Here is a 25117-nt window from a genome sequence, read left to right as displayed (position 1 = left end):
TTTTTAAAATTACACCTCCTAAAGTTGAATTCTAGTTTGTTGTTACTAGATAGCATATGAGGTGAAGCCATGTTTAAATTAAGTTCTATGTCTGTTGTCATTTTAATTTTCAAGCATAGTATCTCGATGTCTGTTGATCGAAAGTCGTCAATCAGGTAAATAGTGAAAGTATTGTTGATAGCGACAAGAATTCCGCCACCAACGGCGTTTGAATCGTCTGAGATATTACGATCACTTCTAAAGACTGATAAGAGGAGTCAAAAAACTTCGAGTTCTAGATAGAGTTGTTGAGCCATGTTTCCGTCAATATTATGATATCTTGAGAAAGATTGTTAGTAGATTAATACCTTTTTAAGCTGCTTTGACTGTGGTTTAGCGTTGTCCGATACTGACGAAAAGGGTTGTTCGACTTATTCATAAATTCATGAACTATTACTTCTTTAGGCCAAAACGATAGTGAATTTAAAACACTGAAAATTGAATAAGGTCCATGTATTTTAAGGGCCAAATACTTATTATGGTTACGATGTGAAATTTGTTCAACATTTAACATAAATGGGGAACCCAGCTTCAGTTTAGATATAGATATCTTCACATCGTCGAGGTCAGATGGGCGTAATTGGTGATCTGCGTCGCCTAGGTTGAGTGGTTCTATCTCCCTTACAATCGGAAAATGCCATGGCAGTCTATTGCGATTGTAGCCGTCTAACGTCGAAACTTCTCACAGTACTTTCTTGTTTTGGCTTGGATCGGGATATTCGTAGCCGTACCTTGCCTACAACGGATAGTGTTCCGAGTCAATGTTGGTCCCTTCGAACGTTCGGACATCCTGTATACTGGAGAAGTGTGGAGCGTCGATCGCAATGTGGTTGACAGTTGATTGATCAGGAGATTTCCATGTCTCCTTGTGGATATTAAGATGTGTGAACTGCGTACTAGCTACCAGAACGTCTCGCCCCGCAGCAAAATCGATCAGCCTTCGTTCTGATAAGCCGTGAGGCAATAAAACACTTATCGCATATTAATTTTTATCAGATGTAAGAAACAAGTCTTAAGCGTTGATTAATTGAACTGCAATGTCAGGAAACGGAGATGGCTCGTCAACCAGCTAAGTCAGGTTGTAAATCTCAGCAAAAATCTCGATATACCTTTCATCAGATGTTGTCTGACTAAAATGCCGCAGCCACGACGATGTGTGAACACTGAAATCGCTCATAACGACATTCTCTGAATAGAGTCGGACAGCGCATAGAATTAGTTGGAAGTTGAAGTACAAATAATTTGTATTTGTGTTAAAACAAGGCCCAAACTTTGTAGAACTTGACCGGCAGCATCATTTAGCATGTAAACGACTAAGGAATGGTGAGAGAATAATTGTGGCACTCAGCTATAATAACGAAGGTTAAACTCCGGTTATGATCGGTGTTTTCAACTACTGAATCCGTTGTTTGGTGCCGTCCTCTTTAAAACAATGTTAACTTATACAAAACATTCACTTTTTCTCCGCCTCTGCTAGAGCACTCATTAAGGAATTGATGATTGCACTTCTCTGCGTAGTTTAAGGTCAAACTTTGTTTCATTAAGACCACACTTTAATTTTGTTCTTAATTACACACACAGCGGGCACTGCATTCCTTTTAATAGAATGAAAAATAAAACAATAAACAAAAATTAAAATTTTTAAATTAAAATAAAATACAAAAATTCCCATTTGATTTGTTTTTCTTTCTTCCTTCTTTTTGTTTTTAATTATTTCTAAATTGACTCCTGCTTGCATAGTTTTTAAATTAGCTTTTGTTTTATTAGCACGAATACGAATCAAGCGTGGTGAGTTTTAAGGTAACGAATTAAGTTTACCATATTCCTCCATATATCTTAAGCTCGATGTGACAATGCTTTCATAAATAACCATTTCGTCCATTCCAAGTTCAAATACGAATTATTCAATGGCACTGTGGTGCACTTTCATTAAGATACTAGACTCAGTCAGTAGTCCTGCACATGTTCAACAAAACATAAATTATATTAAATTCGTTCAAGAGATGTTTTTCACATTTGAATAATTGTTATGTGTATCCATTTCAGGTGCATACGAGACCTCAATAGCCGGATTCATAGTTATGGACCAACCAACACTAACCCCAGAAGTTCTATCGATGTCCGCCGGTTCCTTCTATACGCTACAAAACCTGCGACATACCTACTTACTCAGTGCCTTGCACACTCAAACCAATACTCTTTCCGTACACAGCATGGATATAAGTTTGAAACCAGTGTTTTTATATAAAATTCCCACCAACTGTCATGAAATTCTAATAAGTTCGAACATTTTGTACTCAATTCAATATGTGGAAAAGGAAAGCAGTGTCGCCGACGATAGTCCCTCAAAAGACCTGTCGTTCGAAGAGATTGCCGAAACAAAAGACAATAAGGATGAACAAAGCAATGAAGATGTTGGCAAGAGCTCAAGCAATGACATGGTTAATGCTGTTGGCGTTATAAGCAGCGCAATGGCATCAGTTCCAAATGGTGATAGAGATGTAAGTACTCATAATCAATATTTCAGTACTTTGTTTTAAAGTTCTTCTAACGGTGTATCAAATTCGTTCAAAACATTCGTATTTATGAAAACGAAGAAATAAGTAATATGAAGGCAATATATTGTAAAACAGATTTATTAATTTTACAGTTTAAACAATCACTCGTGGATTTTTTGAGAAAAACTAAAGGAAATCTATTGTTAAATTACCATAAGGATTTGATTAATTAGTCATAAAAACACCTCAAAGTTAAACTTGTAGGCCACTTTTTTTTATAATTTAAGTTTGCCATCAATTAAAGTCAAATTAAGTTTTATAATTTAAGCTATAAAAGTTAAAGAAAGATGCATTCGGTAAAAAGAATCTTTGCCACTGGAACACATGTATTTTCACCGATGATGAGACGAAAGCTTGGCTGATTAATTTAATCAGCGCTAGAACTTTCCTCATTGCATAGGTGCCAAACCACCAGGCTTTTCAGTTATAAAACACATGGCTATTGTTACGGCAATGTTGTAAATTCATCATGGTAGAAGTTCGGGAAAATGGACGTTTTTCAAATGCTGGAGTGGTTGGTGATACATCTTTTCAAAATTGTTACAGAACAGCTTGAAGATTCCAGCCCACGAATTGTTTACCAACTTACTTAAGGTCATGCGCTACAGTCCTGTGTGATCTAAGGCCTCATCCAACAAACATCTCCATCTAGCTCAATCCCTAGCAAGATGTCTCCAATTTTGCACTCCAAGTTGGGTCAGGTCACTTTCCAACTTGTGCGCGGTCTTCCTCTACTGTGCTGTCCTGTGGGAGTGGATTCGAACACTTTCCCGGTCGGAGCATTGGTTTTCATGCGATCTACGTGACCCAGCTATCTTAGTCGTGTTACTTTTACCCTTCTAGCAAGTCTACGTAGCTGTACAGCCCGTACAGCTCGTTGTTCCATATTCTCCTCTACTCCCCTTCAATGCATACGGGACCGTAGATCACACGAAGAACTTTTCTCTCGAACCGACCCAAGGTGCTTTCATACGCTTTTGTCGTAGTCCATGCTTCTGCACCGTATAGCAGGACGGGGATGATAAGTGTCTTATATAGCGACACTTTGTTCCTTCGAGAGAGGTCTTCGCTACTCAATTGCTTTCATAGCCCAAAGAAACAGCGGTTATCAAGAGTTATTCTGCGTTTGATCACAGCGCTGATGTTGTTTTCTGCGTTTATAGCGGAGCCTAGGTAGACGAAGTACTTGACTACCTCAAAGTTACGTCTGTCGATGGTGACGTTTTAACCAAGACGTCGGTGTTTTATGTCCTTTCTTGACGACAGCTTGTACTTTGTTTTGCCCTCATTAACCGTTAAACCCATTTTTGCCGCCTCTGCCTCAATATTCACTAAGGCCACATTGACATCACGCTGAGTTCTTCCAATTATGTCAATGTCATCAGCATATGCTAATAATTGTACAGACTTTTGAAAGATAGTGCCTCTAATGTTGACGTGTGAGCTCCGCACTATTCTTTAAAGTACGATGGTGAAAAAATCGCATGACAACGCATCATTTTGTTTAAGGCCTTTTTTGACATCGAAAGGTTCTGTTAATCTGTTTTCAAACTTTATGGAGTTGTGTAAATTCTCCATGGTCATCCTGCACAAACGGACGAGTTTGGCAGAGATTCTAAAACTATACAAATCTCTATGAAGCTCGTCCCTGTAGATGCTGTCATATGCGGCCTTGAAATTGATGAAGAGATGGTGGTTGTGGAGATTTGATATTCTTGGGTTTTTTTCCCAGTATCTGTCTGAATGTGAATATTGGATCGACTTTGTCACCTGATAAGAACCTATCAGGATGTTGACGATGGGCTTTAGACGTTCACATATTACGGCAGAGAAGATTTTAGAAGCGATGTTTAGTCGAATGATTCCCCTATAGTTGGTGCAGTTTAGGAGATCTCCTTTTTCAGAAACGGGTAAACTATACTGATGTTCCATTCATGGGGCATGCTTTCTTCCGACCATATAAATTAGAGCTCTGGATTCAACACATCTGCTCTAGCATTTTTGTTAGACGTAAGCTTAGATCTGGCAAACTTTACTTTGTCTATGCAGGGAAGACGGGATTGTTGGCTTTCGTCGTCTATTTTGAATGGATCATCCTGGCTGACGGCGGAATTCGATTCGTCGTCGCCGTTATACAGTTTGCAGAATTGGTCCCTCCATATTCTCAGCATTGACTGCGGTTCCACTATTATGTTTCCACTTTCGTCTTTGCAGCCTTCTGTTCGAGATTTATGTACTTGTGATATTCGTTTCACCTGCTCAAAAAACTTTCGTACTTCCTTTATGCTTTTGAACCCCTCAATATCTTCGAACGAACGCTTCTCGTGCTCTCTCTTTTTAATTCTAAGAAGTAGGTATTCCTCTTTCATCTTCTGCTCATGAGCAGCTCTCATCCTTCTATGCAGCGCCACATTGCGTGTTGTTTGGTTGCATTTGTCTGCCGACATTCTTTATCAAACCAGGGGTTTCTTGTTGTTAGCTGCTTGAAACCCAGCACGACAGACTCTCTTGCGATTGTAGCGGTTTGAAGTTGTATCTTCTCCCAGCAGATCCCTGTTTTGCCTTGTGTCTGGAAACCCAATGTGTTACGCCCAGGACAATTTTAAAATCGTAGTTAGGACACTGCTCATATGCTTTTACCAAGAGCTCGAAGAATATATCCTTGGTGTTGTTATTCTTCTCTTTTGTGGGGGCTTGTGTGCTTATTACGATAGTATTTTTACCGAATTAAGACTTGATGCGAATGGTCATGAGGCACTTATAGCTCAAGACTTGTTGCCTAAGTCCTGCTCCAATAACAAAGCCGCATCCAAATAAGAGTTGTTGGTTTTCTCGTTAGCAGTCACCATAGAAAATTTCGCATTTTCTGGATGGCGGTGGTTTCTGCTTTATAGCAGTCGAGGGCCTCCGTTAATTCTTCGGCTGCACGTAATCTAATAAGGGACCTAACATTTCACGTGGATTTCCGAAGTTCGTTGTCCTTAATTCGTTTGCGTGCGTTGTCAACAGTAATTCCGTCCATATCCGAGGCCTGTTGATGCTTCGCAACTGGGTTTTCTTTATGTGATTAAGAAGTCAACCCGACGCCCGGCCTTCAACCCGAAGGATCAGGTCCTTGATTTAACTTCAAGGGCAAGAGCCGACATAACCGCTCCTTACAGGGTTTCGCCCTATAAGGTGTTCACTAAGTAATTCAACCTTACTGGAACTGTAGACGACACCGTTGATTCCATCTTGGGAATAACTGCGCTGCCGTCAGAATAAAAGGAGAGGTGTCTTAGTGGAATGACATTCCAGATTGTGTAAAATTTGCAAATGGCAGACGATTTAAAATTATATTTTCCGGTATCTTCAATTAATGTCTGTTTCCAAAGCTCTAAAATTATATATATGCGTTTTTTAGTAGTGTAAATACAACCTCTAAATCTTGAGCTAAATATCTCTAAGTGTTCATCAATTAAAGTGCTATTCAGTTATAGTCTTGGTTTTGAAAATCTTTTAGTGGTATGCGAAACAAAAGACCTTGGTGTCATCTTTCACACAAAGTTGTCTCTTTCGGAACACATTAACTTTATAGTATCTAAAGCGAATTCGTAGGTTTTTTAACACAACTCCTCCGAAAGGATTGAAAATGGTCCAAACATGCGTTTTGCTTTGACGAACTTAGGGTGATCTCAAGGCTTACCCAGCTATAGTCCTAGCACATTAATTTGATTTGAGGTCTCTAAAAAGTCAAAGGGTTTAAGAATTATTTCTATAAAGATTCTAGGTGGCAGAATAAAATCTCCGATTTTACTAACCCCATGCCTTTTTCTGTTCCTTACAGAAATCTAAGAAAAGGTGACGTTCTCTTTTGAATTTCTTATCACGAACTTTATTTTTATAATTAGCGAACACTTAAAGGGTTTTGTATACCTTATACCTTTAATATGCCAAAGACAAGGTGTGAGCATCAGGAAAAGAGGGAATGGTTAGTTAGGATGTGTTGGTGTACATTGATTTTGAATTCCTAAACATTGCAACGACAGGAAAAAGCATTCCACATTCGCGTAGTACGTCTAAAAAATGAATCTCTTTACTTCATAGTACGGCCGAAGTTGTATTACGCTTAAATTATTTAAGGGAAGGAATGCAACTACCTATTTCACTAGAGCATAGGTAGGTAGAAATGGCGATCTCAAGGCAACCGTTTTGATACCAAAAACTCGTTTGACCTTTGATTGAAAGGGATAGATTGATAGAGAAGCTTCATAGCGATTATGTTAGAGCCATTTTGTCGCATTAGGCCATATCTTCCTAGATATAATGCAGTTGGGTAAATTGCTCCACCTTCGGTTTGATTCAGTTTGGTAGATAGAAAAGATTTTACCCTTCATAGCACCAAGAGGAATGTTAACCATTTCCGCAAGTGAGCTATGAAGGGCCGATCCTTGCCTGGCTAGCTCGTCAGCCCGTTCATTTCCCACGATACCATTATGGCCCGGAAAGCAGATCAGGGTGGGTGACACCGATGTTAATATTCAGGTTCGCAAGCTCATCGCGACATTGCTGGACCAATTTAGATGAGGATATTGCCGAGTTAATGGCTTTGGCAGCTGCCTGACTGTCTGTAAAGATAGCCACATTTCGGTTTTGGTTTGAGTTTTGTTTAAGTATCTTACATGCCTCCCTTATTGCCAGCAGTTCAGCCTGAAAAACGCTAGCAAAGTCAGGAAGCCTAAAGGATTTGGCTACATTTAGGGGCTCAGAAAAGATCCCAGAACCAACTCCGCACTCCATCTTTGAGCCGTCAGTAAAGATGGTTGTGTCGAACCCTATCGACACGATGTCATCCTCCCAATCTTTTCTCGATGGGAAAATAACCTAAAAACCCTTACTAAGGTTCAAAGTAGGTCTATTGGTAGAAGATCCAAAATAACGTTTAAGGCGTCCTTTGGGCAAGTATGCATGGCCCCTGTGGTGCCCACGCAAGCTGTTCTCTGAACCTTCTTTAGCTTATTAATGTTATAGGCTTTGCTAAGAGCAGGCCACCACACAATCGAACCATATGTTAAGATTGGGCGTACTACGGCTGTGTACGTCCATAAAATCATCTTCGACTGAAGTCCCCACTTTTTGCGGAAAGTTTTGCTGCAGGCGTAGAAGGCAACACAGGCCTTCTTAATCCGTACTTCAATATTTAGTTTCCAGTTTAGTTTAGGGTCGAGTATAACTCCCAAATATTTTGCACTGGAAGACAATGATAGGATTTGACCATTGAGTCGAGGTAGCGTGAAGGGCGGTACTTTGGTTTTGGTGGTAAAGAGCAACAGTTCAGTTTTACTTTGGTTAACTCCTAGTCCGCAACTAGTGGCCCAGTTGCTAACTTTCGTCAAAGCTGACTCCGTGATTTCACTAATCACAGAGGTGTACTTTCCTGACACCAATAGCACCAAATCATCCGCGTAGGCTTACGCCTTCACTCCACATCTTTCTAATTTAACGAGAATTGTATCCATGACCAGAAGCCATAGAAGAGGCGAAAGAACACCACCCTGGGGTGTTCCTCTACTCACGTGTTTTGTTGCGATTGTATTGCCTAGAGAGGCTCGAATCTTCCTACCACTGAGCATGGAAATAATCCATTCTCGAATGAAGTTTTCTACACCGAACTTAACGAGCGATTCTTCTATGGATTCTGTAAGGACGTTGTTAAAAGCACTTCTATGTCTAGGAAGGTGGCAAGAGTAAATTCTTTATAATGGATCGTTTGTTCTACAGTACGCACTACCTCATGGAGGAGTCTCCGTAGATTTGCCCTTAAGATAAGCATGCTGAGAGCTTTCGAGAGGTTGTCCAAGTATGATTTCTCCAACATGGTAATCAAGAATGCGCTCCAAGGTTTTAAGCACAAAAGATGTTAAGCTTATTGGTCAGAAATCCTTCGCGGATTCGTGACCTCGTCTACCCACTTTCGGGATAAAAACTACTTTGACCTGTCTCCACGACATGGGCACATGTTTGATTACAATGTTCCTTCGATAAAACTTTGCTGAGCCTTGCGGAGTCCTTTATGTCTTCGATTGATTGACAGTATTCTCTCCAGCCTTGTCTTTTGGCTGATGACAGGGCTTGCTTGTAAATTTTAAGAGAGTCTTTATACGGTTGGTAAAACTTATGTTTCAGTGATTCAGTGAGATTCGGTAAGTTGCTTAGTTTGGAATTCGCAATTTGACTGAATTTCGTCCAGTCAGTTCTTTTGGGATTTCTGTTAGGCGGAGGGTTTTTCGACTCGAAATTAATTTGAAAAAGAATCCACTTGTGATCCGAAAACGAATTCAAAGGGGAAACTCTCCAATTCTCCACTAATAAATTACGGTTGTTTACTAAAGTAAGATCAAGCACATCCTCCCATCCATCATAATTTTCCGAGCTCGGAAAGACGAATGCCTCTGTTACAAATGGGCATATTATTTTCAATAATAAAATCAAAAAGTGACTCACCTCGTTCATTGATCACAGAACTTCCCCAAAGGGTATGCCGAGCATTTGCGTCGCCTCCGATCAAAAGGTTTGCCTTTTTGATGTTAGCTTCGGTTATCAAATGCGAGCCTTCGGTTGTCTAGGGATGTCCTTAGCTGGGATAAGCTTGAGCTTCAAGCCCTCCCAGTCATTGCTAACCTTAGCAATGCTTTCACTAAAGAAATCCCTAGAAAACCTGTCCGCACACTTAATTACCCTATACCCCTTGAGGTTCTCGCCAGAGTCAAAACTAGGGTAGGGGCCCTCACTGTTTGTTATAGTCAATCTTGGCAAGAATGTGAGAGGCCGATTTGAAGCGGTTCCTGAGAAGAGCGCCTTCTGATTGTTTTTTGGTTCCTCGAGTTGCACTGCTACTCGAGGGTTTCGGTTTTGTATACGGTTTAGGAAGTATAGGAGTGCTATGAATACCACTGCCTATACTTTCTGTGGTTTTGGGTTGCTCACAAGTGCTGGAACTACCAGCGCTAAATGAGCTCCCCTTCAAAGTCTCCTGGCTGGAGGCCAAGAGTTCATCCTCCAAGTCTGTGGAGCGTTCTACATTCGTCTTGTCTATTTCGTCCATTTTGTTTAAATTTATTGTATTTTGGTCCCACGAGTAGGTCGGAAAAAAGAGGTCAGCCCCGGCAGAGCCGTTATACCGGGGTAAGGCAGAAGATAAGACGGACCCTGCCAAGGCATCCGAATGAGCTCGTTAGCGACTGGTTTTCCCCCCAGCCTTTCATTCTTCGGCACGGATTATGTAAGACGCTCACACCACCACTGAAATTAGGAACCCCGTATCTATGGTCAAATTGCATTGCTAAAGCTTACTACTATTAAGGAGTAGGAAACTTAAGCAATTCAACCTGACCTTAGCTGATCTCCATCTTGACAGCGTACAAGACAACTGTGGTGATCATTACCGCCCGGCATCCACTGGGAGGGTTTGAAACGAGGATTTTTACCAGGCATAGTCCGTTAAAATAACCGTAAGACAAGAAACTTTACGACGATGTTCGAGTAACGTTATGGAGTTGATGATGTTAATTTCACCAAAATGAACCCAAAACTCCTTCTTTATCTCTTTTTAATTTAATTCATCATAAAGTTATTGTATGAGTTTTACTTTGATTAAACTGAAGATATCACAAGAGAAAGTCTTTATCGAACAACGTTTTAAAATTATTATTAAAAGTATAAATCAGAAAATAAAACTAAACCTAAAGTATAATTTTCATATTTTATCAAAATATCAACCTCAGTATTGGAAGTATATGAATTTTTAAAATTTTTATTTTTAACAGAAATTCAATGACATTTCGCTTTTGGGCTTATTTAAATTCGAAAACGAAACGGTTTTGAATATGTATCAAATCACTACCTACGCTAACAACGAGGCTACAACTGAACCAACAGTCAACAAAGACGACAAACCAGAACTTATAGACCGGAAGCAAATTCGCTCGCCCATAGAGTACGTGCACTTTTTTAAGAACGTCGACAGTCAGGACAGTTATTCTTTGCGTGAAATGGAAATCATGAAGAACGAATTCCCCAAAATCTGCTACGATCCATGCTATGTGGTGACAACCAAAAATGTCTACTACATCCAACTGAAGAAGGAACCCTTTGAAATATTTCTGGACGCTGCTGTGGCCAGCAAATGGGATCAATGTCATGAGTTCTGCAAGACCTTCGATTTGTCATTCGAAGCATGCATAGAATTTGCCGGCGACTATTTGTTGCGGAAGAAGAAGGTAGCACAAGCATTGCTCACGTACAATGCCGCACGCATCAAACCAATTAGGACGGCCCTGAAACTTGCCATGTTCGGACAGACCTATGCTCTCATGCATCTATGTGCGATGGCTCTCAAGTCTATATACATACTTCGTAGTCAATATTTTTGCAGTGCAATTATTAAGAATATTATGGAAGATGTGGCGTTTCGGCATTCAGAAGACGTCCATCCGATCCTACCAAAAAAGCCGTCCAAAGGTGTAAATGTCAACGAAGGCGAACCGTGCAGTGATTATCACTATGGGGTGGATGAGTCTATTAGTAATTTGCAGATGTCTCCGTCGGCTCAGTTTCATCTGGCAAATTTATTGCTCATAACTTTGGCTGAAAAGGCGGTAAAAGATAAAAATTATATTCCGCTTTGGTAAGTTACTTTGAGGATGTTAAGCTTTAAGAAAAAGTTATGAATCTTTTTTGTTTTTAGGAATTTCCTGGTAACGAATACAAAATTCCACACCAACATGACCAGTATTGTTTTGTGCCAGAGCGGGCTCTATTCAGCGGCTTTGATATTGGCCAAAGCCAGAGGCGCATGTATCGATACGTTCTTAGCTCTCAATAGTGTTGTCGGTCAGGAGTTCGGTAACACAATGTTTCATTGTGGTAAATATGTAAAAATAAATGAATCTCACTTAGGGTGGTACTCAGAGCTAAACGTGTGCCTATACAACTTGAGTGAGCCAATATTCATGGAGTGCATAACGTATTTGTCACATGTGGCATTAGATTATTTTAATTTTCTTCAAGACAAATTGGAAAATATTCGAGAATGTGTTTTAAAGGTTTGTTATTGAAAAAAAAAGCAAACAAACATGAAATATAACTAACTTTATTTTAATATTGTTTTATTTTAGCGCTTGGAAAAACAATTGAATCCCTTTTCAGCTGTTTTTCGGCCAATTGTATCGCACACATCATCGGCTCGCTCCAATTATCAGCGCAAACAGGAATACAACGACAATAATTCATCGTTAATTTTTGACTATTGCAAGAGTCTTATCGAAACCTATCTGGCTGTTCTAATTCACATGGAATCTCTCAAATCCAAACAGGACAACATTTCCAATGCACTTTCTTCATTTCGATTAACTTATGAAGACAATCAGGTTTGAATTTAAATGTTTTCATTTTAGTTCTCTTAAAAATTCATAACCATCTTTGTTTGGTAGTTTGCTATTGAATCTTCAAAATTTAAACCACTATCAGCGGGTTTTGCGCATTGCGCTTGTGTTGTAGATGGTGCTGCTTATTTTTGGGGATCAAACGGGGTGCCTTGTAATTTTAGTGTCACTAAGTCTTCAGGTAGGTGTATTTTATCATATTTCTTTGAGATACAAAAACAAAAATATAAGTAACTTTTATAGACCCACCAGAACCTCCACATGCTGTGAAATGTTTAGATGTTTTGTCACAACTTAATTTGGAAGTTCATGCTGTTGTTTGTGGCAGACAACATTCTCTTGTTCTTACTAACAATGGAGTGAGTATGCCATTTAAGATTTTAGTATATTTTATTTTATAATTAATAATTTTTGTTTCTATTTAATTAAAGGTTTATGCTTTTGGCAATAATAACTATTGTCAATTAGGCATAGGTAATGATATGCAAATGGCATTGCAACCTATGTTAGTTAGAGCTTTGGATGGCAAGAACATATCTGCTCTAGAAGCTGGGCAGTATCATAATGCTGTTATTGCAGATGGATTCTTGTACACTTGGGGGTAAGGATTATTTAAGTCTGTTTTTATGTTAAATTATGGAATTAATGTTGTGATGTATTTTTAAGATGGGGTGTCTATGGTCAACTGGGCCATGGAAGTACAGAAAATATACCTGAGCCAAAATTGGTGCCCTTCTTTCAATACAAGGTAAGATTATTGTGTTTGTTATTATTTGTTATGTAACGGTTAAATGCCATAGGAGTTTTTACAAGCGATAACACATATGTATTGATATTGATATTACTTAAGGTGGTGCTCCGGGCTTAACTGGGCCTCAACCAACATGTAAATCTTCCTCTACTGCGCCGTCCCTAGGGATTGAATTCGAAGAAATTCCGTGCTGCAGCGTTGATATCCATTCACTCTCCATGACCCAGCCACCTCAGTCTCAGGACTTTTATTCTTTTAACCAGTTCAGTATCGCTGTACAGCCCGTACACTTCGTCGATGTATCTTCTCCTTCACTTTCCATCTATGCAGACGGTACCGAAAATCTATTTCTTGATAGATGAATTTATCTCTCGAAGCATCCTAAGTCGTTTTCATCTTTCTTTGTAGGGCGCCTAGCCTGAGAAAGGAATTTACTACTCAATTGTCTTCTAAGTCCAATGAATTAGCGATTTACAAGAATTCTACTTCGTTTCTCAATTCATATCGGTACCTAGGTAGACAAACTCCTTAACTACCTCAAAGTTATAGCTTTCCATTTATGGCTTTTTGTTCGAAACGTCGTTGTTCAGTGTCCTTTTTTTGATGAAGATTGTGCTTCTAGTGTTGACGGCTGAGTTTTGCACAATTCTTTCCACAATCGGTGATATCTTTTCCAACCTTGATAAAGCAGTGTTCATTCTCCATCGTCATTTTGCACAAACGGTAAAGTTTGAAAGAGGTCCCAAAACCAGACGGTGCTCTTTAAAGCTGAACCCTTGAGATGGTGTCATAAGCGGCTTTGAAATCAATAAGGTATCGATTCGTAGTTCCTGGGTTTCTTCCAAGATCTGCCGTAATGTGAACATTTGGTCAATGGCAAGCTTTTTTCTGGTCTGAAGCCACACTGATAAGGACCTATCAAATTGTTGACGAACGGCTTTAGGTATTCACATAATACGGCAGAAAGAATCTTATACGCGATGTTCTGGAGACTTATTCCTTTTTATATGGCGCAATTCAGAGGGTCTTCTTTCTTTTGTATTGGGCAAACGATGCTGAGGTTCCAGTCATCGGGCATGCTTTCTTCCGACCATGTTTTGCATGCGTTGCAAAGTTGGTTTATGCTCCTGAATAATTCAGAAGCTATGCCATAAGCTCCAGCGACTCTGTTGGAAATCAGTATCTCCCTGACAGAGGAATTTGATTCGTCAGACGTGCTTTGTATCGCGCCTATTCTCATCGTTCCCTGAAAAGAAAAAGAAAAAAATACAGATGCGTTATTAGAGAAGTGAGTACTTTTTCATTTAAAGACACAGTATTTAAAGCTGCAGAGGCGCGTGGTGATAAATATGGAAGAATTGTAAAGGAGCGTGTGAATATTGAGTATGACTCAGTATCATGATAAATGTTTCTCAAATTGTTTATTAGTTAGTGGAAAGGGTGACGCAGGCCGTCCAATTGCCAATTCACATTGCTTGAGTTAAAAAATATAATGAAAGATTACGTTCCAGATGATAAAACAATACTAAAATACGAAAAGTAAATCATTTACAATTATTTGCTTTCGAGATACTGCAAGTAATATTTTAAAAAATTCGTGGTACTAAGATAAAAAACAAAATCATTGTAGAAGCTGCTGCATCAATAATTAAAGAAGATATTCGTTCTGTTACAAGTATTCACGACTCATATCCACCACCAAAAAAAGGAAACAAAAAAAACAATATTGAAACAAAAATATACTCGACTGATTGCCTCAACAAATATCAACATTGCAAGAAAAATACTCTGTTTCTACATGCCATGACCGAATGTGATACAACTATAGCACTTTTTGGAGAAGGAAAATTAAAAATCTTGAAAATGCTTGAAAAAAGATCCGATTTAACCAATTCTGCAGAAATATTCCAACAAGAAAACTGCTCTCGAGATGTCATTGTCAATGCTGGGACACATTTTCCACTAGCAATGCACCGTGCTCCAAAAGCAGAACTTTCGATAGATAATTACAGATAATGTAGTTTTTCTAAACTAACAAGGCAAAGAACAGCTGTAAAATATCCATTATTACCACCTACTTCTTCAGCAACAGCATATTTATTGAGTTTTTATCAAATACAAACCTGGCTAGGAAGAGAAATTGAACCGGAACAGTCGGAAAAAGTAATATACTGCAGCCAATAACAACTTTATTAACCAGCACCCGATAATCTACTAAACACAATTTTCTGTAATTGTACAAAAGGTTGCAGCACCAAATGTGGAGCAGAAAAAGCCCCTTATTACATATTATGGATTATGCCTACGAGGGAAACAATGTAAAAAAAAAACTTATAAGGTGGGGAGGAAACAAGTGCATCGTTATAATATAATCGCTTTCGCGGCGCTCTACTCGGAAAGCAGTTAATTCTACAGAAAAATGGAAGAGACATTTTTTTTGTAGACAATTTCACGACAAACAATTTTTATAATGACCTTTATTGGCCTCTGAGCAATAGATCGCGAGACATCAATGTCGATTTTTTACATCTTCATTACAATGCCGTAATAAAGGTGTATACAAAATTTCAGCTCACTAGGAATTTTTCCGCAGATAAAACCTAAAATGACTGGACTATAGAGTTTCCAGTTCTTTTCCATATTGAACCATGTTTTCGATTGTTGTCGGTCCTGTGCGGTTCAAGACATATATTGCTGTATTAGATGCTTCTTGGCAATTTACTACCGACTCTCATACTTCTAGCTGTTTCCACAATAATTCGATTTTCACGCTCTGCGGCTCCATTTTGCGGAGCAGCTCGTTGAAAGACAATATGTTCCTTAATTAATTGCGATGCTTAGACAAAAACTGCATTTTTATTCAGTAAAGAAACCCAGCCTTTTTTTAAAGACTTCTTTTCAATCGCATTGAAACTTTTCCAAAACAAAATTTTGAAATAACCGATGTGTATACTCAACATAATACGAAAGCAATTGAAACCGCCACAGGTTCTATTTCCAACCCCACCGAAATCAGTAAAATTAAGGCTCATACAACTGTATAATAATGTGCTGGATACTGGTATTATTCCACAAAATTGTAAACAAGCTACTTTATTTCCGCTGCCTAAACCAAAGAAAAACATTAACAACGTTAACGGTTTAAGACCAATTTCCCTCATACCATGCATTGCTAAAGTTCTTGAAAAAAATTGAAGCCAAACGTTTGCTTTGGCTAATCAATTCTAGAATCAAGTGGCTTTTCAATCCAAAAAAGGATGCACAGATGCACTAGTTCACTTAGACTTTTACATTTTTAACGCTCTATCTGCACCAAACCATGTAACTATTCTCTCTTTAGATTTTGAAAAGGCTTTTGATAGAATAGGCATTCACTTCATACTCAACAAACTTATTACTTGGGGCATCGGCCAAAAAAAATTTTAACTTTATTAAAGCTTTTCTTACCAACAGAAAAATATGTGTTAAAACACAAAACTGTTTTTCACCATCTTACGCCTTGTCAAATGGATTTCCTCAAAGATCTCCACTATCTGTGGTGTTATTTATTATTGCCTTTAAAGACTTAAGTTCTATTATTGCAAATCACAAACAACTTGAACACACCGCTTATGCTGACGACTTTTATATTCTATGCAAACATAATTACTCATCTTCTGCCAACTTACTACTTACAAACGTTCTCAATGATATTATATTTGCCACAAAACGTCATTTAATAATATTCCTCTTTCTGTAAACAACGTAAATGTTAATAATTTTAATAGTTCAATAATAAATGTAAAAAATCTTAAATAAAAGAACTAATATCATTAATTATTTAGGAAGCAAAAAATGTAATGTTCATGTAAATACACTATGTAATATAAGTAGATCTTTAATTTTAAGCAATGGCTCTTCATTCATGGAAACTTACCAAAATCAGCATTGAACATTATTAAACCACCCTATCATCAAAGTGTAAGGAAGAGTTTAAATGCATTCCCAACAAGCATCATAAAAAACATGCTGGTTGAAGGTGGTTTGCCCACCTTAGAGGAAAGAATTACATCTAAAAAAGTAAAACTCTTTATCAATCTAGCTTTCTCAAATGGCTCTATTATTGAAAAAGATTTCAATTCCACAATCAAACTAAAAACACCAAAACGGACACCGTCAGCAATATCCATTGCAATAACAACAGCAAAAGAACTAACTATCCCAATCAAACAAATTAATAAATACATGCCACATTTTCCCCCATGAAATATGCAACCTAAATCTTTCATCATGAATTTGTCAAATCTCAACAAAAATAACACATCTAAAGAAGTATTTTTCCAGACCTTTTTGAGCGTGTCATCAGAATTTAAAAAAAAATGGATGGATCTTCCTTTTCTCAGATGGTTCAAAACCTGCAACAAACACATCTTTTGCTTCTGTCAACGAAGATGGCTCTTTCATTTGTGTTAGTGTACTCAGTAAAACAGATTCCATATCTGCTGCCAAGGCTTTTGCCATTCTGAAAACCATAACAGAATGCGTCTCTCACAACAAAAAGTTTATTATATCTTCAGACAGTCTATCAGTCATGTAAAACATCCTGATCACAATACTGTCATAATTAACAAGATCCGAGACTATCTTATCAGCAAACCAAACAAATTGAAACTTATGTGTGTACCTAGCCATATGGGTATAAAAGGTAATGATCTGGCAGATTTGTCCTCCGCGCAGGTCCATCCTGTCTACTATTTCGAACCTACCACCCTCGATCTACATAAAAAAAGCTTGAATTTAAACGTTTCTCCGATTGGAGAGATTAAAACCACCATTATTCAACAATCAACATGGAGAGAGTACCTATCTTTAATGTCACCACATCGAAAACCATGAACACGGCTTGCATTAGACTTCGACTTAGTCATACAGTCAGTACACACCAGCACTCCCTATGTTATGAAGCTCCACCTACTTGTGAGGTTTTTAACATATTTTATTCATATTTTGAACAACCCCAACGAATATAAACGTTACACCAAATTTTTCCGTCTATGAAGCCCTACAACACCCTACTTAAGAAAACATTCAAAATATACATAATTTATTCATTAAATTAAAAATTGACATTTAACTTTATCATAATTAACATTTATTTTTTCTATTTAGTTAAGTTTACCTCAGAGCCGGATGTCTTGCAACTTGTGCTCATTTATTTTAATTAAATGTTAATAAATTATAATAATAATAACTTTATTTTAAGAATTTGTTTTCATAAGTTTTGTTCTGCTTTTATTTTATTTTTATAGAAAGTAATACAAGTTTCCTTGGGTCATGCTCACAGCTTAGTTCTCTGCAAAGGTTTATACGGAACAACTGAGGTTTACGTATTCGGTTCAAATCATTTTGGCCAACTAGGCACCGGACCGATTGGCTCCAAGAATGTTTCCGATTCAAATGCAGAAAGTCTCACAAAATCTCTTGTGCCGTTGAAAATTGACATTAACGGAACCGCAAAAATAAGACTGATTCATACCAAATTCTTTTCTAATGTAAGTAAAACCCACAACCCAAAAGTTTAAAACAAAATCATAATTAATTTAACTTCAACAGCTTGTGGTTGATGAAAACAATCAACTTTACACGTGGGGTTCCTCACCTCAAGCATTACGTTTGGCAAATCAAATAAAACGTCGAGCAAATGCTAAACAAAAAATTGAAGAATTTCAAAGAAGAGAAATTACAAAACGTTTCAAAGAAACCCTGACATTCGATGAAGAAAACGTGAATGTGAAATATGTTGCGACAACCTCAGATGTCCCCAGTAAATCCGATAATTCTTCTTCAAATAGTTCAGACGATAAACCAAAGGCAGGTTCCAGCGATACCAAAGATATCGAAATCAAAGTATTAAATTCAGCAGCAGCAGAAGCGAACAGAGATGTTGATATGGATAAGGACATTGATGCATCGACGAATCAAAGTAGCGCAGCTGAAGGAAGTACTGCTGACATGGTTGACGGGTTTCAATCAGTTGAAAATGAAATGGACGTGGAGCCAAAGGTCGTAGTCGAAGAGAAGTCCTTGCCGATTGAAGTTGATACATCGAATGAGCATATGACACCACATTTGGTCGATACAACCGAAGTAGCTGGAGATATACATAATGTTGGTTTTTGCTTCTGCTTTTCCGTTTACGACGCAGAAAATATGATGTGATGTGTGTCTTTTTTTAGGTTTCAAGTGGTTTATTCCATTTTGCTATGGTAACTTCGTCTGGATCGATCTACACATGGGGAAAGAATTTAGAACATCAGCTTGGAACGGAAGACAAGGAACGAAAAGCTTTGAACCGACCTGCTCCGCTGGACAACATCGATCACCCGATGTATGTTGAGTGTGGGGCCGACTTTACGCTTGTCATGTCCCGCGACTATGTTGTAAAAGCGTTTGGCGGTAACGCTAATGGACAGGTTTGTTATATCCTTTTTTTTAGCCACTCTGGTTAATCGATTGATGAAATTTTGTTTTGAATTTTAAAGTGTGGAAGAGACTTGGGAGCTTTGTTTGACAAAGTGAAACAGCGCGTTATTTGTTTGCCCACAACCAAACGACCAATGCGCTACGAGAGTCAATGCATTGAAATACCCACAGAAATCAACCTGCCCCGACCAAGGATACGCCTGGACTACGAGCCAGTGCGCTATTTGAAAACGATTCCCGAGTATCAGCCGCATTTCATCCAAGAAGCCGGCATATCTCTGGAGCCTTACGAATCAGCTATGAAGTCACCTCTGACAACCAACCCATGTCAGGAATCGGACGACATGATCTCAAGTATTGAAAATCTCAGCCACATCGATGCAGATTCTATAATTCTGTCTTGTCCAGCCTACCCGAACAATAGCTCCAACGATATATCCGCAGACGAGCAAAGCTATTCACGTCTTCCGCCATCCGATGATCTCAGCTCGGAGAGCAGTCACAACAGTCGTGAGCTCCGCAACTACATTCACTACTGTTTGTACGTATTCCATGGTCTCTACAACCCGGACAAGATTGAGAAGTTCTCTAAAAAACGCCTTGAATATCGCATACGCACGCTTATGTTGAATTTCAAATTTGTCGACGCTTTTACTCTCTGCTTGAGCGACTGCTCGAGCGCCTCAAAATCACTAAAAATCTTCGAGTACTTTACCAAAGACACCAGTTTTGTCCCCATGCGAAGGCAGGACCTTAAATTCTTTATCTATCGCCTGTTTGTGCACTTCATCACGAAGAAATTCGACATCAACGAATGCGAGGAGTTCTTCCTATCCGATCTCGATTACTATTTGCTAGAGCTCTCCTATGTGCTCTATTTCAACAACAACAACACCGAGCTCGAACAGAATCTTAATCAAAAATTCAAAAACCTCATCACGCAGGATCCCAATCACAATGAGGAGTACAGGCTCGATGACACAGACTCGATCTTTGATAGCTTGAGTGTTAAATTCAAGACCATTGTGTGCCAGAGCTTGTTGAAATATTGCGACGAGGGCTAGCATAGGACCGTGCTGTGGCAACGTTTTTCACTTTACGATTTTTATAAAATTAAAACCATTTCATAGGCGCGAAATGTAAATATTTTTAATATATGATATTTTTATCTAAAAACTAAACTAAACTAAACTAAACTAAACACTAAACAAAATAACAACAAAAATAACAAAAGATCAAAAGACGAATTAAAAGTGTGTGGATGGGGTGTGTAAGTTTTAAATTTTGCGCCTGGAAGTAGAAACAATTTGTAGTGCCATTCTTTTATTTTTAAAATTCTTTTGTTTTCTGTATTTTCCTTAAAACCATATCAGATTATTTTTTTAAAAAATTTCGAGCGTTCTTTTATTTTCCTTCTGACATTAACAATGCATATTTTTTTTTGTATTTTTTTTTGTTTGTTATTATCCATAAATCTATAATCTTATGCTAACCAACCCAACCCCGTCACATTGGCGCAGGTGTACCTATAATAATAATTATTGAAATATGTATTTTTTATTATTATTATTTTGTTATTAAGTCTTGCTTATTATATAAAATAATTAATTAAGATCGTTTTTGTGTTGCAACATTTTATTAAATGAATATTTGCTCATAGAAATTCGCGTTTTGTATATTTTTCAGCTTGTGATCTAATTTAATCAAAGATTTGTTAATAAATAGAGAAAATAAAAATAAACATAATACAATGAATTTATAAATATTCATTAACTAATATAACAATTATAGAAAGATAATAATAAATAATAATAATTAAAGTTATAATATAAATTCATGTAAATGTTTATTTCTGAAATAATAAAAAACAAAAAAATGTTCTTTCTAATCTTGATTGCATAAAATTTTATTTATTTTAATTGATTTTATCAATTGAAAAAGAAGTTAAGTGATGATAATTTAGCATTAAGCCTTGCGGTAAGGACAAATTTTTCATTTTTTCAAGAGTTTTATTTACTTGTAAGGAGCCTTCTTCATTAACATTTTGTTGAGAATATGAATGCTGTTCCCACCTTCTTTAATAGCTTCTAAAAGTTTTGGTTTTCACAATCCAATCTTATATTCTACATCATTTCATAGTTTTTCTACCGGTTCAGTTTAGGGCTCTTTGCAGGCCAAGTCAATAATTTGATTTGGTGATCATGATCACTAATCTACTATTTCACTAGCCGTGAAGTGTGCTTAGAATCGTTGTCAATTGGTCCTACACCGTGTCATTAAAACGCAGCCCACAGCATGATACAACCACCACCGTTTTTACTGTGTAGCGTGGAATCAGGGGGGTTATTATGAAAAACGATTTTTAATACGGAGTATTTGTGAAATTGCAATTACGAAAAACGATTGCAGAAGCGCGTATTTGTAAAATTGCGATTAGGAGAAACGAAAGTCGTAAAAAAACGATACTCGTATAATAATCAGCCTTATTCTGAGATTCGAATGAATAGCTCATTCGATAGAATAGATCTATTCATTCGAATGAACTTCACGTATTTTCACATTCGAACGAAAGATATTCATTGTAGAATGTGTTCACAAAATGAACTTAAATGAATTATATTTTCGAAATCAGCTGCTTGTAATCTACTGACATTTCGATTGTATGTAGTATGACCAACCTGATTCTTTTGCAGACTATTTAATTTTTGTTAAAAATGTTCGGAAAATTAATCCTACATATTCCAAAAGCATAAAGTGAAATAATGTTTTGCTGGAAGCTGGGATGAGTTAATTATTTTGAAATGCATTAACGAAAACATGAATTTATTTTTTTTGGAACCGTAATACAAGTTTATTCACATGAAAAAGAATAAAATTAACTATAAAACATTTGTCTAGTGAAATACTAGAGTTTGATTTGAAAAAACTTAACTCAAAACTAAAACCATTCACAAAAAATAAACTTAATTCAAAAAACAACTGAGGAACTTTTTTTTTCTTTTATATATGTAGGTACCTAAGCAGATTAAAATCTCACATTCAAAGATTTTGTGGGACGGGTGCCAAACTTATGTAGAGCTTAGTTTAGCCATGACCTGGTCAAGTTGCACTTCCAGGACTTTTTTCTTTAATTCTAACTTCTCGCGCATGTTTTTTTCCACGGCGAGATTGTGCCGACAGTTCTCTTCATACATTTTTTTTTGTGTGTCATCAGCCTTTTGTATATATCTATTCATTTGGTGAAGTTCGTCCTTAATATCATCCAGTTTGGAGGACAGTTCTGCAAAAAAAAACTTCCTGTACTTCATTTTGCTTTTGAAGAATTTTAACTGGAGTGTCTTTGTTTGCTCTATTGCTAGAAGGGTACAGACAGCTTCTCATGGTCTTCAATTATTGCGCCTGTTTCCAAATTTTCTTCAAGGCAAGAATCCATAGACACTCTTTTGATTTAGAAGCCGCCACCTTTTCAGACTCCTCTTCTTGGATTATGCCAAATACCCTGGCACTTATGCCTTCAACGGACTGCTTAAGTGAAGTGATCCTGACAATAGCTTCCTCGAACTCCGTTAGGGCTACAAGATTGTTGTAATTGAATCCCGACTGTTTCCTTTTTACTTTATTTTCCACCAGTTTCTTTTTTGTTTTGGATTTAAAATCAGCCCAAACCTTGAAACCAAACATTTGTTACTATACACCTTTTTTGTTAAAATTTAATTTATAGACCTTTTTCCAAGTCGCACCGTCTTTAGAAGGAGGTCCGTAGCTATTCAGCTTCTCCGCAGCATCTGTCCAAAAGCGATCGATGTCAACCCGGTTTGTTGAAAATCCCTTGGCTATCTCAGGATTTTCTTCCATCAATCTGATGAGAATCTCCTTCTGCTCCCGGTTGGTCCAATTGGAATGCGATTGCGACCTTTATTTAAAAAAAAAAACACAAATAATTCATAAAAGATTTTTATTTTATCTATTTTTCAACACAAATATCAAAGCTTACATGTTTTGAGGATCTATTCGCCAGAAAAAATTGAACGCTAATGAAATGACATTTGTTTCGAATGATTAGAAAGTCAAACTTTGCTTAAGTTTCGAATTAAAATGAACTTTCGAAACGTTAGAAACTGAAAATACGTATCATACGAATTCGAATAACTTTCGAACGAAAGAGAATGTCAAAATAAGGCTGAATAAATAAAATGGTGGAAAACATATAAATAAGATATTTCTAATATTTAGGCCTACAACGAATGCTAAACAAATAGACTTGATGGTAGCTTTCATGGAAAGTAATCCAAATGTTGCTAAAAACAATGGTTTTGTCACACGAACTTTGATAGCTAATTTTGTTTTGTCAATCTAGTCTCATTATTAAATCACAATTTTCAAGTGTCAATTAGCCTCAGTTTTGTTGTGCTACATTATAATTCAAAACTTGTACTACGCAGCAAATTAACAGAAGCGCTTCCAAGTAAACCGTTTTATATTTATTATTATAAATATTTGTGGGTGCATTTTAACACCTTTTTGTTTTAGCATTTTTTTGCTATTAACCCTGTGAACATGTCGAGGAAGTGTAACAATGATCCTATCTATTTATGATCTGTTTGCGGAGAACTGACATTCAAAAAACAAAGACGAAACCTTACGAATCTTGTGTTGGAGTGTTATCACCAATGTTTTGGTTTTTCTGTCGCCCATCAAGACCAATCCTGGGGTGCCAGCACGTAACTTGATACAATCGAGGATTGTCGATCGTCGATCAACTCGAAACAAATTATTTTTGACAGCACGTAATTTGAGACGAGTTCCATTGTGACTTTTACTTAAAAAAGTCATTGTGAATTATAAAATGAAATGTCAAATGAGTTTATTTTGAAATAATTTCATTCTACTTTCAATTTTAAGTCCTTTCCGAAATGTTTTTCATTGATTCGGAGAGTGAAAGTGAAGGCGATGAAGTGTCCATTACTTAAATCAAAAGAAGATATTTGAGAGATAATAGCAACCCATTGGAATTGAGTAAAAATGAGCAAATATTCAAAAATAAAAGATAGATCATGTAGGTATAACATTTGTAAAACATTTTACAGTTTAGAGTCAATAAGGAATGTTTTCACAAGATACTCAGCTCGTTAGATCTTCCAGAAGACAGAAAAAGAACATAAGCTCCATCAGTTCTACAGCTTTGTGCAACATTAAATCTCTTAGCCAGTGGTCGTAACCAAACCAATGTTGGAACAAATGTGTTGCTGAGTATGGCACAGACAACAGTTTCCAAGTTCTTTCGCCAAACGTTGGTTATCCTGGAAAATAAGTATTGTCCGCAATGGAATAAATTTGATAGCTCTAAGTTTGGAGACAGCAAGGAGTATTATTATATTATAGGTACATAGGAAATTTAAACTACCAGGAATACTGGGCTGCGTTGATGGTAGATACTTATATTTTTCCTCCCTAAACCAACGTGAGAACTCATTAAATTGGTTAAAATCTCAATCTGTTTTTTATTTATTGACATTATTTTGTTTTTTCATATTTCTAACACAAAAATTACTCCTGACGATAACTATTTTCTGTCGAGTGAAAACTTTTGTTTCAAACTTTAGTTTGAAGTTTGTGTGCTGCCGCATCTGGCGAAACAATCGAGGACACTCGATTGAACCAAAATGTGTGCTGCCAATGCTCGATTGTATCGACTAAACTCGGTTGTATCAAGTTACGTACTGGCACCCCTGGGCTCCTTATGTCTGTTGCAAAACGTGTGTGAAAAATTCAACCGACTGGAAGAAAGGCGCACGACCTATGCCGTTTGCAGTACCCATGTTATGTTGACGAGGACGATGACTTTCAGTTTAAAGGAATCGCAAACGTGCCACATTTCATAACTC

At 37.3% G+C, this 25117-nt stretch overlaps 1 protein-coding gene across 6 annotated transcripts in view; it reads left to right on the top strand.

Annotated features, from left to right (window-relative positions):
• LOC129953936 (uncharacterized) overlaps positions 1–20538 on the top strand; it is a 38533-nt gene extending 17995 nt beyond the window's left edge. The window contains exons 5-18 of one of the 6 annotated variants that reach the window (XM_056067488.1): positions 1780–1827; positions 2086–2540; positions 10403–11262; positions 11323–11480; positions 11547–11680; positions 11753–12004; positions 12068–12200; positions 12263–12378; positions 12451–12620; positions 12686–12767; positions 18059–18301; positions 18363–18917; positions 18986–19222; positions 19292–20538. In XM_056067488.1, the coding sequence (XP_055923463.1) occupies positions 1780–1827; positions 2086–2540; positions 10403–11262; positions 11323–11480; positions 11547–11680; positions 11753–12004; positions 12068–12200; positions 12263–12378; positions 12451–12620; positions 12686–12767; positions 18059–18301; positions 18363–18917; positions 18986–19222; positions 19292–20296 (4448 nt within the window). In that variant the 3' untranslated portion in view covers positions 20297–20538. Of the gene's footprint in view, positions 1–1779; positions 1828–2085; positions 2541–10402; positions 11263–11322; positions 11681–11752; positions 12005–12067; positions 12201–12262; positions 12379–12450; positions 12621–12685; positions 12768–18058; positions 18302–18362; positions 18918–18985; positions 19223–19291 lie in introns of all 6 variants that reach the window. The other 5 variants (XM_056067487.1, XM_056067489.1, XM_056067485.1 and 2 more) reach the window with 5 other exon arrangements.
• The last annotated feature ends 4579 nt before the right edge of the window (positions 20539–25117 follow it).

This window comes from Eupeodes corollae, chromosome 1, assembly GCF_945859685.1.
Source record: "Eupeodes corollae chromosome 1, idEupCoro1.1, whole genome shotgun sequence".
In the NCBI taxonomy this organism is placed as follows: domain Eukaryota; kingdom Metazoa; phylum Arthropoda; class Insecta; order Diptera; family Syrphidae; genus Eupeodes; species Eupeodes corollae.
This window is presented reverse-complemented; position numbering and strand designations above follow the sequence as displayed.